This window comes from Bos mutus, chromosome 17 (genome assembly GCF_027580195.1).
Source record: "Bos mutus isolate GX-2022 chromosome 17, NWIPB_WYAK_1.1, whole genome shotgun sequence".
In the NCBI taxonomy this organism is placed as follows: Eukaryota; Metazoa; Chordata; class Mammalia; order Artiodactyla; family Bovidae; genus Bos; species Bos mutus.
This window is the reverse complement of record NC_091633.1, coordinates 56942599-56963332: the sequence shown is the minus strand read 5'-3', so window position 1 is coordinate 56963332 and position 20734 is coordinate 56942599. Positions and strand designations below refer to the sequence as shown.

The 20734-nt window shown below is 35.9% G+C and overlaps 1 protein-coding gene across 6 annotated transcripts in view; it reads left to right on the top strand.

The window, feature by feature from the left end:
- Positions 1-20734, top strand: part of INPP4B (inositol polyphosphate-4-phosphatase type II B) — an 857173-nt gene that overhangs the window by 672819 nt on the left and 163620 nt on the right. For all 6 annotated transcript variants that reach the window (XM_070386586.1, XM_070386587.1, XM_070386583.1 and 3 more), the window contains 3 exons: positions 129-259; positions 612-716; positions 12552-12660. In XM_070386586.1, the coding sequence (XP_070242687.1) occupies positions 129-259; positions 612-716; positions 12552-12660 (345 nt within the window). The remainder of the gene's footprint in view (positions 1-128; positions 260-611; positions 717-12551; positions 12661-20734) is intronic.

Genomic DNA, 20734 nt, shown 5'->3' with positions numbered 1-20734 from the left:
CCTAATAAGCACAAAGTTTTCCTGAAAGGGATGGTCAGTCAATTAGTTTGGCAACCCTGATAAAGCATTTTGTATGTATGGATTTAAGATAAAAATCACTATTTTCTCTTCTTTTCCATACTTAACAGAAACCAGGAGCTAAAAGAACTTGGTGAGCTTTCTCCACACTGGGACAATCTACGAAAAAACGTCCTTACTCACTGTGATCAAATGGTGAATATGTACCAAGACATTCTGACAGAACTCAGCAAGGAAACAGGTGTGAAATCAACGACTTCACATATTCAAAGTTAAATGAATTTCATGTATGTTACGTGAAAGCAATCATAAGTATTATTATGAATGTAGAAAAGCCAAATTTTTTTATTTTCAAGTCTACCATCTTGGCATGAAAAGCAAAGAAGAAAAAATTACACTATTTTCCCTCATGGCATCATTCTAGGGGTAACAGAATTTTTAAAATTAAATTTCTGAGGGAAAAAAATCAGCTCATGCAGAAAATATTTTTCATCTGAACTTTTACATCAGATGAACTTTTCAACACCTGTTTGTGCACACACACACACATGCATGTACTTATTTACTAATGATGTTCGATTTTTTCCACCTAGGGTCCTCTTTCAAATCAAGCAGCAGCAAAGGAGAAAAAACATTAGAATTTGTTCCAATAAATCTACATTTGCAAAGAATGCACGTACACAGCCCTCACCTGAAAGGTAGGGATATAGTATTATTTTTCAAATGGACAAATCATGTTGGTGTGTACTTCTTTAAATGGCTTGACTATTGGAAGAATTTAAAATTCTGGCAGTTATACAAGGATGAAGATGAAGCAGTTGAAGCTGATAATGACCTTAAACACTGAAAGAAACCATTAGATTTTCATTGCTGTGTTTGTAAATACGGTGTCTGAACTGAGTTGCCAGTAACTATACAAAATAAGTAATAGCTTCCTTAGGTATTTTCAGCGATTCCTAATAGCTACCCATTGTGCTACTATTTGAATTAGAAAAAAAAGGCAAAACAAGACTGGTTCATTTTGTATCTACCCTGAGAAACCAAAGTCCAAAAGTGGACTGACGGACTGCCTCTCTGACCTAGTGGTGACTATCAACAGGGTCACCCCCTTCTCTGGGGAAGTGGGTTTATCAGAAAGTGGTAGACTATTTTGATGTACTCACTTTTGAGATACATTTTCAAGAAAATACATATAAATTTTCATAACATACTTAAATAGCTCTAGAGTGAATGATAAGATGTTGCTGCTTATAATACTGTTTATAATATTATTAAATACACTGTTATATTACATACACTGTTTGTAATAGCCAGGACATGGAAGCAACCTAGATGTCCATCAGCAGATGAATGGATAAGAAAGCTGTGGTACATATACACAATGGAGTATTACTCAGCCATTAAAAAGAATACATTTGAATCAGTTCTGATGAGGTGGATGAAACTGGAGCCTATTATACAGAGTGAAGTAAGCCAGAAGGAAAAACACCAATACAGTATACTAACACATATATATGGAATTTAGAAAGATGATAACAATAACCCTGTGTACGAGACAGCAAAAGAGACACTGATGTATAGAACAGTCTTTTGGACTCTGTGGGAGAGGGAGAGGGTGGGATGATTTCGGAGAATGGCATTGAAATATGTATAATATCATATATGAAACGAGTCGCCAGTCTAGGTTCGATGCACGATACTGGATGCTTGGGACTGGTGCACTGGGATGACCCAGAAGGATGGTATGGGGAGGGAGGAGGGAGGAGGGTTTAGGATGGGGAATACATGTATACCTGTGGCAGATTCATTTTGATATATGGCAAAACCAATACAATATTGTAAAGTTAAATAAAATTAAATTAAATTAAAAAAAGATGTTGCTGCTACATAATTCCTTGCCATTTCTCAGTATAACATATATTTTAAGTTTTCTTCTCATTTCCCTTTTTCTTTAACTTACTGCTATATCATTTTTTTGTGAATATTTGGGGGAGCCATCTGCCACTATTTATCAGCAAAAAGACCATATTATGATGTTTGTCCAGCAGCTTGTTAATGATGCCATCCCCATCCATTACCTCTCAAAGCTCTCTCTGTGTGACTAATAAATTCTATGGTCATCCTACTCACCTTCCCAGATAGCCAAACATTCCTTTAGATTGTCAATCTTTCATGCTAAGTCTGTCAGCATATCCATACAAACATGCACATGGTCATTCACAGATGCAGCTAAAGAAGCATTCTAACACACAGTTTTGCAGCCATTGTCACAATAGAGGTTCATTCAGTTCAGTCGCTCAGTCATGTCTGACTTTTTGTGACCCCATGGACTGCGGCACACCAGGCTTCCCTGTCCATTACCAGCTCCCGGAGCTTCCTCAAACTCATGTCCATCGAGTCGGTGGTGCCATCTAACCATCTCATCCTCTGTCATCCCCTTCTCCTCCTGCCTTCAATCTTTCCCAGAATCAGGGTCTTTTCAAATGAGTCAGTTCTTCGCATCAGGTGGCCAAAGTATTGGAGTTTCACCTTCAGTCTCAGTCCTTCCAATAAAGATTCAGGACTGATTTCCTTTGAGATGGACTGGTTGGATCTCCTTGCAGTCCAAGAGGCTCCAACAAGAGTCTTCTCCAACACCACAGTTAAAAATAGAGAGGTTAGGCTTTTTTAAAAGTTAAAATAAAATCTGTCGGCTTTAAAATTACCTGAAGTTTTGTAATCAAAAAAATTTGTATAAGTTTGTGCATACTGATTGTCTGTGCACAACCAGCTAACATACAAGTTCAAATGTAATTAAAATCATTGTGACATATGATTGTATTATTGATGTGAGTAGAAGTTGTTCAGTCATGTCCAACTCTTTGCGACTCCCTGGACTATACAGTCCATGGGATTCTCCAGGCCAGGATACTGGAATGGGTAGCTGTTCCCTTCTCCAGGGGATCTTCCCAACCCAGGGATCGAACCCAGGTCTCCCTCATTGCAGGCAGATTCTTTACCAGCTGAGTCACCAGGGAAGCCCATTGTTGTATTATAAATATATTATAATTATATTGATTATTTATATTCAATTATAATTTCATTATCATATACCTTATCAAGTAACTGACATTATAACATGCATCCTGTTCACCAAAAGTTATGTCAAATGAAAGCACTGAATTAAAAGCAAGATGGATTGGCCCTAAGGCATTTGGATACTCTTCCTTGATTACTTGTGTCTATTAATAATTTGAACATAACAACTAATGGTTTTTAAAAATCATCAAAAACAAAGTCATAAAGAAGCTAGGACATTCAAAATCTATCTGGCAACCAACATAATTTTTTTTTCTAATAGCCAATATGAAGAGACTTTTATGATATAGTAGCAAGTTTATATATTTTGGAGTAAAACAGAATTTCAGCTTTACCACTCTATGTTTGACCTTAAGCCTGTTATTTAATCTTTCTAAGCAGTGTTGTTCCTGTCCTGATTAAGTGAGCTAGACCATGTAAAACATATAGAATCAACAATAATAGTTTTTGTGATACATGCGATAGTTGCCATCACTGGAACAAAGCAGATTGTAGTTTTTTCATGACGGTTAAAATTGGAGGAAAGTGATCAGTTTAGAGCCTATTAAGCCACCTCATCGGAGAAGGCAATGGCACCCCACTCCAGTACTCTTGCCGGGAAAATCCCATGGATGGAGGAGCCTGGTGGGCTACAGTCCTTGGGGTCGCAGGGACTTAGCAGCAGCAGCAGCAGCAGCAAGCCACCTCATGGGAAGAGTTGACTCATTGGAAAAGACCCTGATGCTGGGAGGGATTGGGGGCAGGAGGAGAAGGGGACAACAGAGGATGAGATGGCTGGATGGCATCACCAACTCGATGCACATGAGTTTGGGTAAACTCCGGGAGTTGATAATGGACAGGGAGGCCTGGCATACTTCGGTTTATGGGGTCACAAAGAGTCGGACACTACTGAGTGACTGAACTGAAGACACACTGAAATCTTCAACTAAAAAAGTAGCCAGATTTAGATAAATGATGATTTAGAGAGGCATTTTGGAAAAATCATCACTTGCAAATTCCATGACAGATGGAATAAAAAGAAGAGAGAAAATGATAACTTGAGTTACAGCTATGGATGGACAGCAGTATCATTAAACCAGATAGTCTGCTGGAGACAAATTGATATGAATTTATACTTAAATATCTGTTCAAATATTTGGTGATGATCCTTAAAATACTAAGGAGGAAAACAAAGAGAAATTATTAGCTAAGCAGCCTTTTACATTCCACTTACTTCTTAAAAACAAAAGAACCATTTACATCATGCTGTTTTTTCCCAGGTTAATATCTGAAGATAGACTAGAGTGAACTGGTATGATACAAGGCATTTAATTATTTAATCATTGTTTCTGCAGTGTAAAAGGAACTGGCAACTAACAAAAAGACATTTGAAAAAGCAAACTAAATTTCTTCTGATTAGTTTAGTGAGATATGTATCAGCTGTCCTAACAAGTACCACCAAGCGGGAGTCATAAACAACAGAAATGTAACGACTCACAGTCTGGAGGCTGGGAGTCGAAAATCAAGGTGTTAGCAGAGCCGTGATTCCTCTGAAACTTAATCTTGGCTTAATCTTTAGCTTTCTTTAGTTTTCTTTTTGATATATCACCTGATCCTCAGTCTTTGCCTGTCGTTCCCCTTTATGTCCTTTATATCATCTTCTGTGTCTGCTTCAATGTCCAAATGTCCCCTTTAAAGGACATACTGGATTAGGTCCTGTTGGATTAGGACCTGCTCTAATGACCTTATTTCAACTTGATTGCATCTGTGAAAACCTTGTTTCCAATTAAGGTCATATTCTAAAATACCTTTTTGAGAGGAGGGTGGGCACAATTCAACCCATAATAAGATATATAAAAGAATCTCTTAATTTATGATGACAAATACCAAACAAAGAGTAAAGCTAGATTTTGAAGTTATAGAACTAGGGTGTGCGTGCTCAGTCACTAACTCATGTCCAACTCTTTGGGACCCTATGGAGTGTAGCTAACCAGGCTCCTCTGCCCATGGAATTTTCCAGGCAGGAATACTGGAGTGCATTACCATTTCCTCCTTCAGGGGATCTTCTTGATGCAGGGATTGGACTCAAGTCTCCTGTGTCTCTTGCATCGGCAGGCGAGAGAACTAGGGTACAATTCATCAATTAGAGAGTTTTTCACATGTTTTCAGAAAGACTGATTTCTCCCTTTGAACACCTGAGGAAAAAATGTGCAAAAGGACTAGAGATGTAACACCCAAAAATTAATTTGAAAGTAGTGAATTCTGTTACATATAAATTTTCCCCCAAGGCTACTCACATATCATATATATGTGTGTGTGTGTGTGTATATATGTATATATATATATGTGTGTGTGTGTGACATGCATGCCCTACATATAACATTAAATATAAAATTTGTATGTGTTAAAATATTTATGTTTTTGTAATTTTAAACATTATTTTGAATTGAAATTCAGTTATAGTGGGTGCTTTATAGACTAGGTCACCAACTTATATTATCATAGAAATTAAAAACTTGACTGACTTCTGGGGGCTCTACCCCTTACTTTTCCTAGTTTAACCAAATCATAACCTTTCTGAGCTTTGATTGTCTTTATTTGCAAAGTATAATGTTTAAAAGTTATAAATGGTAGTCAATCAAATTTTCTATTTATGTAGCATGTTTTTAATAGCAGATTAAATGAATCATAGTTAAATACATTTAAGATCTATAGTTACTGATTTGAATGTTTAGCTGAATTACAGAGAACATTTTGCAAGGTAATGATGCAAGTAAGATTAGCCAAGCCTTGGTATTTCACTGGGGAATTATTTGGATATAGTCTATATCTATTCTCATTCTTACCATTAGTAAATTGCATCTCTCCAGATTTGATTAATCTATCTACTATTTTTGGAGAGGTAGTTTTGCAAACAGTAGCAGGCAGATTCACCAAAGACAAGGCTAATGTCTAGCTCCTGAAACAAGTAACTGAGCAGAACTAATGTTACCATGTCTCATACTGACAAATGAAATAACCTTCATTTAACTTCAGGTGGCCCCAAACCCATTAAGTTAATTTTTCATCCTTATCCATTGCTTAGATACAGCAAATAGAATAGCCACCACTCTAGGGATCTTAGCAGCTTTGACTACAATAACACAAATCCCTGAAATGAAGAAGACTGTTTCCCTCTCCAGTATATTTTCCTTTCATAGAAAAATAGTTGTGAATGTTATACATTATGGATTCTTGTGATATTCTATGTTTAAGTTATTTTATATGTTATACATACGTAATAGTATATAGTACGTAGGAAAGAAACGGAGAAAGGAAGAAAAGAAAGAAAGGAGGGAAGAAATGAAGGAAAAAGAGAAAGAAAGGAAAAAAGAAAGAAACCACTATATTATACTGTAAAGCTGCAGTTGGAATCAGGTGCAATATCGGCCTGGATTTACTGTTTAATATGAATGAGTCAGTTGACTTTTCTGCCCCTTACTCTTCTAATCTCTATGCAGGAGGAGCTATTAAGAGCTCCCTGATTTCTGTATCTCAAGAGCCTGGGTATATCACCTTATCAATGAAGCACAATTATCTTGTAGATGTATTTAATGGTAATGCCAACATGCTCGGACTATTTTGGAACAGATTTCCCTTAAAATTCCCTATTGTCCTGTGATTCATATCCAATTCATTTTGTGGGCCATTTTAAAGTCAAGGTTTATGTTTAAATTGTTCCTTGAAATGAGATCAGCAGGTCTATTTTTTATATCAGCACTATTTTTATAGTTGTAGGAATTTGAAAGAGATCTTCTGGGAAAAAATAGACTTATTAGCTCATTTTATTAATAAGTGGCTTTTAAAAGGCTATAAGGCAGCCCTATTATTAGATTTCAAACAACCTAGTATCTTTAGCTTCAGGAGACTCAACAACTTGAACTCCACTATCCTCATATGGTGCATGAGATGCATTTTCCTAAAGCCAAGGAATTTTTGAAATATAAAATATCAAAGAAAATATGCATATTATTTTTTTAAAAAGAGAATAAGATGTTATAACATTTATATAAAATAACTTTCCTATAAAAGTTTAACTTTTTTCCTATATAATAGAAACTTTTTTCCTATAAAATGCTTAACTTTCCTATAAAATAAAATGCCCATCTATATTTTTATAATTGTCTCAGTACCAAAAATCTGAAAGTGAAGGGTTATTCATATCACAAAAGATAATATAAGGAGGATAAAATGAGGAACATCTTAAATGAGGCAAATATCACTGATCAGATTATTTTAGAATTTTTATGTTTTGATTGATTCTTTTTTTGTATATGTGATTTCTCCTAGAGAAAAACAATCTGCTGCAACTAATTCTAACTAAATTTAAAAGAATAAAACTGCTCCTAGGATATATTTAAAATATGCTGTTGAATAGAATGAGTAACTGACTTCAGTGAGCATTTTAGAATATATAACATTTTTCAATTTTATTTTTAAATTAAATTTTATTGGAGTACAGTTGCTTTACAATGTTGTGTTAGCCTCTATGATGAAGTGAATATATGTTACCTCCTCTTCTTTGGATTTCCTTCCTGTTTAGGTTATCACAGAGCAATGAGTAGAGTTCCCTGAGCTATACAGTAGGTTCTTATTAGTCATCTATACTACAGTATCTATACATACTATCAATATTGTATATAAATCAATTCCAATCTCAAAATTCATCCCACCCTCCCCTTTCCCCTGTGTCTATACATTTGTTCTCTACATCTGTGTCTCTATTTCTGGTTTGCTAATAAGATCATCTATACCACTTTTCTCAATTCCACATATTATGCATTAATATGCAATATTTGTTTTTCTCTTTCTGACTTAACTTCACTCTGTATGACACTCTCTAGGGCCATCCGTGTCACTTCAAATGACCCAATTTTGTTCCTCTTATGGCTGCGTAATATTTCTTTGTATGTATGTACCAGATTTTCTTTATCCATTCCTCTGTTGAGGTTCCTTCCCTCTCACAGCTGTTGTGAGCAGTGCTGCAGTGAACACTGGGGTGCGTGTGTCTTTGGAAATTATGGTTTTCTCTGGGTATATGCCCAGGAGTGGAATTGCTGGATCACAGAGTAGTTCTATTTTTAATTTTTAAAGGACTCTCCCTACTGTTCTCCGTAGTGGCTGTATCAGTTTATCACTAATATGTTTTGTAATAATTTATCTTTATAAAATATGAATACGTAAAACACATGTTTTCTAAAAGTTTTTTTTTTTTTTAAGCTAGAACAAGTTAAGCTTAATAGCTGGCTAACACTTGGAGATGTTCATAAGACAAGTTAGAAACGGGATAATTTAGTGTGCAAGAAGTCAGATCTAGCCAGAGATGGAGATTTTATAGGCTTCTGTAAAAATATAGTGTTTAAACCCTAAAAGAGATGAGTTCATAAATAGAAAATAGAATAGAAAAGAGTAAAAGTCAGAATTTTGGATATGAAAGAGCTTGTTCATATCTTTGGAGGTTAACTATAGATGAATTTTAAAGAATGCTAGTTTTTTCATTTAGATTTAAAGTTAAATAATTGGCTCTTTTTGGACTGGAGAGTATTTGAGTCACTTGGTTCTCTTCCTTTATCTACTGTTGCCAAGTCTCTTAGTTCCTACACAGGTGACTAGGATTCCCAAGATTTCAGTGAGATGGATGAATGAAGAGAAAGTTTCTGTTCCTAGAAAGTAGCTTCAGAGGATGCCTGAAACTATGGATAAATTGAAGAGACAGATTCTCCATGAAGCTAATAAAGCTTAGGTTCAAGCCTTTTCATGTGCATGGGCTTCTTTAAAAGACCCTAAAAGGGGCCTTAGCCCCTATGTGTTTGCAGTCACACATAGTTTTGCAAATTTTGCAAAAGTAAGTCAGTTTTGTTGTTGTTGTTGCTCAGTTGTGTCTGACCCACGGACTGCAGCACACCAGACTTCCCTGTCCTTCACAGAGCTTGCTCAGATTCATGTCCATTGAGTCAGTGATGCCATCCAACCACCTCGTCCCCTGTCGTCCCCTCTCCTGCCTTCAAATCTTTCCTAGCATCAGGGTCTTTTCTAATGGGGCAGCTGTTCGTGTCCGGTGGCCAAAGGACTGGAGCTTCAGCTTCAGCATCAGTCCTTCCAATGAACGCCCAGGACTGATCTCCTTTTAGGATGGACTGGTTGGATCTCCTTGCAGTCCATGGGACTCTCAAGAGTCTTCTCCAGCACCACAGTTCAGAAGAATTAATTATTTGGTGCTTAGCCTTCTTTATGGTCCAACACTCAGATCTGTACATGACTACTGGAGACACCATAACTTTTACTAGACAGAGCTTTTAATTTTACTTTCCTGGTGGCTCAGATGGTAAAGTGTCTGCCTACAATGTGGGAGACCCAGGTTCAATCCCTGGATCGGGAAGATCTGGAGAAGGAAATGGCAACCCACTCCAGTATTCTTGCCTGGAAAATCCCATGGGTGGAGGAGCCTGGTAGGCTACAGTCCATGGGGTAGCAAAGAGTCGGACACAACTAAGTGACTTCACTTTCACTTTATGAGACAGACCTTTGTCAGCAAAGTAATGTCTCTGATTTTTAATATGCTGTCTAGGCTTGTCATAACTTTTCTTCCAAGGAAAAAGTGCCTTTTAATTTCATGGCTGCAGTCACAATCTGCAGTGATTTTGGAACTCAAGAAAATATAGTCTGTCACTGTTTCCATTGTTTCATCATCTATTTGCCATGAAGTGATGGGACCAGATGCCATGATTTAATTTTTTTGAATGTTGAGTTTTAAGTCAGCTTTTTCACTCTCTTTCACCTTCATCAGGAGGCTCTTTAGTTCCTCTTCACTTTCTGCCATAAGGTTGGTATCATCTGCGTATCTGAGGTTACTTATATTTCTCCCTGTAATCTTGATTCCAGCTTGTGTTTCATCCAGCCCAGTATTTTGCATAATGTACTCTGCATATAAGTTAAATAACCTGGGTGACAATATAATATACAGCCTTGACATACTCCTTTCCCAATTTGGAACCAGTCTGTTGTTCCATGTCTGGTTCTGACTGTTGCTTGGTTTTGCAGGAGGCAGTTAAGGTGGTCTGGTACTCCCATCTCTTTAAGAATTTTCTACAGGTTAATCTCCATCAATTAAAACTTCTCTCTTAAAACAAAACAAAAACTGCTCTCTTCTCTCAGATATCGACTTTCCTCATCCTTCCTCTTCTTGTTGGGTGGTGTTAGAGAGGCCACAAGTTTTCTTGGATCTAATAAAAATCATAGACGTCTCTTTTGGAAAATTGAGTTTGGAATGTGTTTAATTTGTGCTTGATTGGACATGTAGAGTTTTTAGCCATTTTGGTATATTGTTGCTATTGCTGATCACCTAGGTTTTGGCAGAAATTTAGTGTAATTCTTCGCAACATCATGCCCCCCACCCCCCGCCACCCACAGGTAGTTTAAATTAATGCACAAACTGATCTGATTCAGAAGACTGAGACTCACTATTACTTTCCTTTTCAAACTAAAATTTTTATTTTTTTTTAGAGGAATAGCAAAAGTTAAAATATCAGCCTTCTATGCTTAATTGATAGGATTTCTTTCTATAGGAAAATAATCATAGATAGTACTTATTGAATGCTAACTTCTTGTAACTACTTCCCACTCCATTTTCTAGCAGAAGAACCATGGTTAGAGAGATTGTATACTTTTCCCGGTGTTGCACAACTTATACCTTGCAGAGCTGTTATATGGAGCTACGGACTGAGAGTCCAGTCAGTAACTTAAACTGCTCACTCTCCATTCCTGGGTTAGAAGTCAGAAATCCCTGAGTATAAGGTCCTTAAGACTTTAGAGGAAGCAAACAACTACTCAAGGTCCTCAAGTTTCTCATCAGATAAGTGAAAGTGGACTGGAATTTAGTGTTGGCGGCTTCAAGTGATCCCATAATCACTTGAGAAAACTGTGATCCCCACTTCCATGAAGGAGAACGGAGTCACTAAGACAATTAATGTCTGTTCGTGGACACCTTAGAACCCTTTTCTTAGATCTTAGGTTAAAATCCTCTGGACTAAGAAATCTTAAATTTCACACAAAGCTAATATGTTGCTAGTTTAAGAAAAGATGGCTTCCTACGTGTGGTGCTCATGGTGAGGAGCTCACCTGCCAATGTAGGAGACGTAAGAGATGTGGGTTTGATCCCTGGAGGAGGGCATGGCAACCCACTCCAGTATTCTTGCCTGGAGTATCCCATGGACAGAGGAGCTTGGTGGGCTGCAGTACATAGAGTCTCACAGAGTTGGACACGACTGAAGTGACTTAGTAGGACTTTTAGTTGATCAGTGACTTTTTAAAAGAAGACAAGCTCAGAACTCCAGCAGTCCATTAAATGACTGTTCAGTATCTGCCTTAATGGCTGTTTAGGTTGGGTTGTACTTCTGGGGATTTTTTGTGACCTTGAGTTCTCTGAATGCAGCTGAAGTGTTTTCACTTGAGGATCTATTTTATTTTAAAAAATTACTGTTTCAGGTGTATTTGGCCTGAACCACTATGAAAAAGTCATGGTATTTACCCGAAGCTAATAAAATAATTTATGTTTTCCTTGTAAATGAGATTGGAAAAACAACCAAGGTGTCAATATCAAAATCAATTTGAAAAGGATCTACTATGAAATTAGATTTCTCAAATAAAATGTGGTTTAACAAGAGGGCATTCACTTCGTCTTTCTTCTTATAGGGATCCTTTTCATTAGAATGTAAGATGATGGCATGTTTTGAAGTGGTAAACTTAATATGTATCAAACTTGATGGCTTTCGAGATCAAAGGATTGAGTTTCAATTTAAATGTATGGGTTTTTTATTATTTTTTTAAAAAAGTATCTCACTGGAAAATAGATCAAGACAATTTGTGTATTCTTTCTATGCCACCTAAGGAAATTGCAAAATTCAATTGCACGCATTCAAAATTGTGTGATGTAGTGTGTACATAGGCAAAAAACTGTGGTGTATAGATTTTTGTGAAGGCACTAGTACTGTTTTGTCCTTGAGTCAAAGTACCGTAATATTTTGGTTCTTTTCTCTGCAACTTTTGGTTGAAAGATTGTTCATTATTGTTGAATTTCAATATGATTGCAAATTAAATGATGCAAAACACAATGAAGTAAAATACACAAAAGACCAATTAATGTGTTATCTCAGTAAGTATATAGAAGAATGAGAGAACATACTGTTCTACACAGTAGTATATAATTAAGATGTAGTCATAAATCAAGCAGATATTATAACTTGTTTAGGTGCACAGGTGGCTTTTAGAAAGATTGATTAGCTCGTCTTGCCCCCTTGAGATGTGAGTTCATTGTTATTCCTGCAAAATTAAACAGAATAATTCCTCACACTTCCCACAGTGTGAATGCTTCAATGCAAACAGCATGCTGGAGATAAATGTTTGCAAAGTGTTCATCTCCTTGTCCATTCTTGTTACAGATGCTCTCTACGACGTCATCACCGTGGGAGCCCCAGCTGCCCATTTTCAGGGGTTTAAGAATGGTGGTCTTCGGAAACTCCTGCATAGATTTGAAGCGGAAAGAAGAAAGTAAGTGACAACAGAATGCATTCATGTTATCTTCCCTCTAGGGAAGGGTTTTTGTATACCAAGTTAGGATAAATAAGCTTGATCCATCACAATGAATAGTTCTTGACATCTCCAACCATGCCATTCAGGAACTTAGAGTTGTTGAATTTCAAAAACAAAAAACTTGAACAGAAATTAGAATAAATGAAATGGCTGAGATGACTAAGCATATTACTTAATAGAGTAGAACTGTGCTAGCAGAAAATTTTTCTGGAAGCCATCCTACTAATAAATAGTATTCTAGTATCAATTATTGTAGCTCAATGGAATGATGTTCAGACAGATATTTAGCTGAAAGCATAGTCTAATTTTCTGTGAAGGCAAAGACACTTAATGGAGAGCATGAGTCCTAATTTATGACTCTAACCCTACTAGTGATTTCCACTGGGGCCTGAGGCAAGGCATTTGACTGCCCTATTATTTAATTATTCCATTAAAAAAAGAGCCATCCATACAGAACTCTATTACTTAAGTGATGAAGTTAAAAGAGAAAACTTTCTATTCCTTACGGAAAAGGAGACACAGAAACCAAAGTATTGTCACTGTTATTTATAATTTTAATTTACTTTCTCAACATTCTGTTTTGTTCTTAGCTACTTTAAAATATTGCATTAGTACTGTAGTTTATCCCCACATGTACCAACCAAGTTTACCCTGTTATATCCTCTGGTTATGACCATACTCATGTAAATTTTAAAGAGTGTTATCCAAGTGTGAAGGGTAACTTTCTTTTCCTGTTCAAGTAGTTGCTCTTCCTGAATTAAGAGCTTTTTTTGGGAATTCCTAGTGGTCCAGCCATTAGGACTCTGAGCTTCCACCATGGGGTGGGGGGAGTGGGCACATGTTCAATCCTTGGCCATGAAACAAAGATCTCACAAGGTGCACAGCCAGCCAAAAAAAAAATCCAATTTTGAAAGTTAGGGGGAAATAGTTATTCTTTAGTCATAATTGGTTTAGTAATAGTATTAACTAATCTGAGTGGCAAAACTAAAACCATTTTTAAAAAGCTTTATCATATAACATATTTGTTATTCACTGTCCAGATGTTCAGGAAGAAAGCATTTAAAATAAGTTAGAATTGTATAACTCGTGTACTGTTATATAAATGTACAAACTAGCAATGTGTGTGTATATATATGTGTGTGTGTGTGTGTATGTATATATATATGCGTGTGTGTGTGTATACATATTAATATATATGTCTTTCTCTTTCTACTGGTACAATACTATTAAATCAGCTAGTATTCTTATTAAGATTTTTCCAGTTTTTGTTTTTTATTTTGGTTTTAGTTTTTCGGTGGGTAGGGAATATAGTTCTGTGAGGTTGTATCACAGATGTAAATTGGACTAACCATCACCATAGTCATCATAAATAACTGCCCCATTATCACATAGAGACTCCCTAGTGTTATCCCCAAATAGTCACACTCTTCCCCCAAACCCTTCTGCTGCAGAAAGTGGTTCCGTTGCATTACTGTTGGAACAGGGAGTGGACATCAGAGTTCCAGCTAGGGGCTCCGGGAGGAGGGTCACCTCTTATGTAATGCATGGAGGTTGGATGTCAGTTCAGTGACAGACCCCATGGGGAAGGGGATGCCATCCCTTTACTGAAATGAGAAGAGTGGAATACAGGTCTATGCCTGAGGGCTTTACTGGGCAGGGATATTTCCCACTATCCCCTTAATGCATCATCCTTTGAGTGGAGCGGTACTATTACGTTTGTGATACTCACCCTCAGGCATGTATGGTTAAAAGCTTACTGTTCTCTTGGGCTACCCTTTTATTAGTCCTTTGACTTTTCTTGGGTGCTATTTATTTGACCTTTTGCTTCACTGAGGGCTTCCCTTGTACCCAAAGTGAAATGTTTAGGAGGCAAAGAAGGACAAAAAAACAAAGGTGGAAATAATTATGATGCCATTCCTTAAGTCCTGAGGCTCCTAGCCAATCTGTTTTCTTTTCTCCACCTCTTGGTGTCTTCTGATAAATGAGTTATATATTTTGTACAGAGTAGTTTGTTTTGTTCTGTTTTTGAGGATTAGAGGGAATAGTAAAATAGATTGTGTTTATTCCATCTTGTCTGGAACTAGAAGCCTCTATCTTGAGAATTCACTGTTTTTTGCAATCAAATTTCAAAGGGCATAATACAATTAGAAGATTGAAAATGCCCACAGGGTACATAGAATGTACTTGAGTACATGAAGCACGTGTATGCGAAACATGGAATCTAACCATATAATTTCATAAAATATCACTATATGCTATGGGCAAAGACAAATGTTAAGTTATAAATTTAAACTCTGATATTTTGAGCCTTAAATATCTGCATGAGTATCTGAATTCTCCAGTGTTCTTCACTTCTTTTTGGGATGTTTATGTATATATAAACACATACACACATTCACAAACACAGATACACAGAGCTCTAAGATCAAATTTAAAATAAAAAAGTGAGTCCAATGGTTGTAAATGTTGATTTGTTTTAGGTTTTTCATATGTGCTATTTATCCCATTGCTTTATTGATGACTTTATTGATGAAATGCCATTTGTAAAATTAAAACAATAGCTTAGCCTAGATCTTAAAAATACTCTCTATAGGGTAGTGGAATGGGACAAATACAGCTTGTTGAGGCAATACCCAGATGAGTATAGTATCAGCCTCTTCATCAAGTTGACCAATAACCTGAGCAAACATGTCAAGCCTAAAGTGATATCACACTAATCAAATCATTTTCTGCAGGCCTTTTCAGCAACAAATATTGCATTTTTCAGCCACAAACAGTAATATAGAAATAAATATGACTATATGATATGAGACCTTATTTACATTTGGCCGGACAGAAAATAGCATTAAGTGAAAGAACTTTTTTTCACCTTTTCTGTCTTTTGATAACCCCTCCCCCGCCCAAAAAAAGATAGCTGCATCTTTTAGATGTTTTTAGGAGAGCCACCACAGCCATTGTTACAACTTCCCCTTCATTTATTTTCTTCTCAGCTAAGCCAGTGAAATACAATCGTCCAGGAACAGATGTAATTTATGTGTCTGTTCCTTCGTGATCTATTTTTTGATGAATACATTGACCACATAATGAAAAGCATTTTAACATAAGAAAGCCTTGCTTATAGTATTCATATAATGTAATTCAGATCACATAAAAAGCATTTTCAAGACTATAAGATAATTAATTAGGAAGATTGATTTTTTTTTTTTTTGAAAAGCACAAATGTCTCAGTACATTAGTCCCTGTTCAGAAACCATCAAGGAATCCATGCTCATTCACTGAACATTCAAAACCCCCATGATTTCACCCCACTGACTTTCTACATTCATTTCCTCCTTCTCTTGAAGTTGTTTCTTTATGGTACAGAAACTATTTTCTTAATGGATTTCACTTTTCCACCTCTTCCCCTTTCCTTACTCTGTTGCTGTTTACAAAAAATTACTGTTTTTTTATCTCCCCACTGTTTTTCATTTCTCTCTGTAAAAATCATAAACATAATCCTATTTAAAATTCTACACATGGTCCATCCTAAGACTCTTCTTTCTCCATCAGGTCTTCCTGATTTCTCAAGATGATCTGATTCTTTATCCTAACGTTTTATTTTTACTTCACATAAAGTTTCGTAGGTCACAGTTATGGTGTGCTAGGTGTGTTCTAGTCCAGTACTTTTATAACAGTTTGTGATTTCCTTAACTAAGAGATGACGTCTTCTTGAATTTTAGATCTTCTGGAGTGTTCCACAGAGTAGATTGCATAGATCAAACTCAACAAGCATTGCAATTCACCCAAGTCTGATTTAAAGTGCCAAAAACCTCAGTGGGAGATAAAGTTTAACAAATAATCATACTGCAGTAAGGTCAGTATTATATAGAGTGGGGGTGCTCAACCTTGGCTGAAATTAGAATCACCTTTGGAGCTTTAAAATATTCTGTCTGTGCTGGGATATTAACCTAGACATATTAAGTCAGTCCTGGGAATGGAGCCCAGGCATTGTTAAGTTTTAAAAGCTTCCTAGGTGAGACTGATGTTTGTCTAGGATTGAGAACCATTGATGCAGATGTAAGTGAATAATGCTGGGAGAAGACAGAATGGTGTGGAGGCTAGAAACAGGAATAGCGGCACAGGTGAGTTAAATTTGAAAAATGTATCGAACCTCAATTAGTGTCTGTAAGGAGGAAAGAAAATCTGTGCAAAGGAATATTTGTTGCAATACAGAAAAAAAGCCTTACATCTTCTTACATGGAAATTTTTCTTTAAAGAATCCCTCACTCATTAAATTGTTACAAAATGGAACCAAAGATGGGGATAAAGCAGTAAGAATTTTGATCTGGGAAAGCTTGGGCCTGAATAACATGAATGAATAAAACCAAGCATATTATAGAGCTTTTCATGCTTTAGAGATAAGACTTTTTAAGAAACAAAATGCTAATTAGTCATATATTATATTTTGGTGGGTTTGTTTGTTTTTTAAGGTTTTTGTTGTAATAAAATATCATATAAAATTTACCATTTAACCATTAAAAAATCTTATTAAAATATAGTGTACTTACAATGTTGTGTAGCTTCAGGTGTACAACAGAGTTATGTACATATAGGTGTGTATAAATTTATAGTCTTTTTGCAAAAATCTTAATTTTGGTCTTTTTAGTAATATATGTATATACATATATGTACACATGTATATGTAGATAATATATGTATATGCATGTGTGTGTATACATATATTACCTTAAAAGACCAAAATCGCAATGTTTGTAACCCATGTATTCATTTGTTCATCAAACACTTACATGTTCTTAGATTCCGTGACTTACCTAGATTCTATTTAGAAGCTTATAGATTCCTCTCTCAAAATATGAATCAATTCTTTAGTTCCAGTATTACTTAAAAGAAAGGGAAAATTACCATGACAACACATATTTTGCCTGCTTTGATCGTTTCTAAATTCAGCTGGAACCTCAGATTCAGCCAGAACTTTCACTGAGTAGGATCATGACCTAAAGGCATAGCCCTTTCGTTAAGATAAAAAGGCACCTCATGAAAACCAAGAGCCTTTGTAAAGAAGAAGAAAAGCCAATGACAGGCAGTGTTCACTTCTCAAGAATATTAATTCCCTGTGGTCTACCTGTTCATTAAGGACAAACACACAGCTAACTCCCTGCAAGAGATCTTAGTGTCTAATGCCTGCCTTGAGTATCTACCAGGTCTTTCCCTCCACTACCCTCACCCCCTCAATGCGCTCCCTCAGTCTGTTGATAATGTTAATTATCAACATTGACAGGCCCACAGTTTCTAATAGAAGAGAGAAAGAAATTATTAGGAAAAGTCAAAAGGAAAGCAAAGTAAAATTTTACCGATAGAAATGTTATAGCCTGTTTTTGAGCCTATAACCCTTGAGTCTATACCAGAATTTGGAGGAATTTTCTGAAGGAAAGTAAAACAATATGAATAGTTAAACAAACCAGCCTTACCTTTTATGAGATCACTTTTCCTTATTATTGGAAGAGAAATCAGTAGAATTTCCTAGTTCTCTATTATAAATTGGAGGTTTCTTGGGTTAAAAGGAGAAATATCACATTAAGGAAAGAAGTTCTTTGTAGCCTAGAGTGTAAAGAACATCCAGTAAACCAGAAATGGGAGAATTGAACAAAATCATACCACTAGGTTTGAAATGTATTCTTCAGGACAGAATTGCTAACCGCTGCTTAATAGGAGTCAAAACCTAAATTAACATTTTTCATTAGTGGTGTAAAGCTGAGGTATCTAAGCAAAGGAGTCAGGGTTTTTCAGGTCTTCTTTTTATGTACTTTCTCCAGTAACATATGAACAGACTAGGCAGAAGTTACAAGGATACTTATTTTCAAAATCTTTACTTTCATGCTTGAAACAATATTCTTATTTCTTTTTATGAAAGGGAATGACTGATTCAAATGTATTCATTGAAAGCAGAAAGACTGCATTCATGTTTAATTTTGAGAGCCAATTTTCTCCCCTTCTTGGAGCTCTTTCTCTATCTCTACGTTAGTCTCTGGATTTCTTTCAGAAGTTCATCTTGTTACTCTCTGGCTGAGTAGTTTAAAGACTCATCTCATAACTCTGTATAAATCCATATATCATGTCATTATCTTTTAAATGGAAATGTTTTGATATTTTAGTGATATATATTTTTAATATATTGCTTGCTATTGACAATTTTCCAATTTATAAAATATGTTTATTGGCAAATGTAGAAAAGTCAAAAGAAGGAAGTTAAAATCACCATAATCTTTGTCCTCAACAGGATAGTTATTGGGAGCATATTGGTACAGTCTCATCCAATTTATTTTTTTATATGTAATCTATATCTTTGTGTCTTTTCTATTATAAATTGAAAAGTTAAAAATGGCTTAAAATGACTAATTCTTCAAAGTATATTAATTGAGTCTTCTTAATTTAATAATCCTTATGTGTTTTTGGATTTTGGAAGTCATGCCCAATACAATAAAGGTATTCCATTTACTAAGATCAGTCTTACAGGTTACAGCTAAAATTCATCTCCTGTTCACTTTTAAATACATTTTTCCCTTTTGGAAAAAACACTTTATAGCATCAAAAAAATAAATAAAATTTTAAAGTATAATAAAATCATACAGCCCCTATAGAAATAAGAAGTGTGAATAAAAGCCTTATCCATCCTTTTTTTCATTTGAACTCTGTCCAGTACTTGACAATACATCATCTTCAAGGATATAGGAATTTAATTTTTGTGTTATTATAACTTGATTCCTTGGAGGTTTATTTACTTCTTCCAGTGAATCCGTTTCTCCTTGACCACTCTCAGCTTTCAAGGTTGTTCATATTTGACAAATACAACACTAGATCTGCCAAAACTGTGTATTTGGCTTTTCTCAATCAGCGTATGCTTTCCTATATGCAACCCCCTGTACACAACAGATCTTCAAATATACGTGGGTTCTAGGTCTTGCACATCTATAGCGTGAAGTCAGGAAAGAATGAAACAATTAAATAGCCCTGCTGAGGCTTGGCCATATACTACAAACGAAATGATGACTTGCAAAGCACGGGACTAAATGTACTACAAGGGAACAAAGGGCTTTTTGCCATGGTGGCTCAGACGGTAAAGAATCGGCCCGCAACGTGGGAGACCTGGGTTCAGTCCCCAGGTCGGGAACATCCCCTGGAACAAGGCATGGCAACTGACTCCACTGTTCTTGCCTGGAGAATCCCCATGGACAGAGGAACCTGACAGGCTACAGTCCATGAGGTTGCAAAGAGTTGGACACGACTGAGCGACTCAGCACAGCACATATGATCTGAAATGAATTTGTAATGCCCTTTTTCTCCTGCTTCATTCTCTTTTTAATTATACAAAAATAATATTTGCTTGTCACACACAAATTCAGAGAATGAAGAAGGTTTTAAAAAGTTTGCCTTTTCCATTTTCCTTCCCCTGAGTAAACCAATCTGAACAGCTTCATGTATTTTTACCTGTGCATTTTATTCTAGGTAAAAATATCAGAGTTTTCAGTGATCATGATTCTTGATCTACTAATTCAGGTCATGAGAATGTAATGTTCTTGACTTTCCTATAACTCAGGTTAATTTTTCTGGTTTTCATTCTGGGGCAGGGCAGAAGCTTTCATCTCAGATAATTCATAGACTCTGCTCCTTGTGTGGATTTGAATCCTGGCTTGGGCACTTACTGGCACTGTGATATTAGTCAAATTACCTCACCACTCTGTACTATAGTTTCCTCATTTGTAATATATAAATAATACTGCATACCTCATAGGGTTGTTCTAAAGATGTGGTGTCTTCATATACACCAAGCATTTGTAATGATACCTGGCACATAATGAGGGCTTAATAGATATTCGTTATTATTAATATAAAACATGTAAACAAGTATTTCTCTCACTCAAAAATGTCCTGACAACCTTTCATTTCAATACGTGTAGATCTCATTATTTTTTTAAAAGCTAAGTAGGGTTTTGTTGATTAAATGTAGCGTAATTATCTGACCAATATAATATTG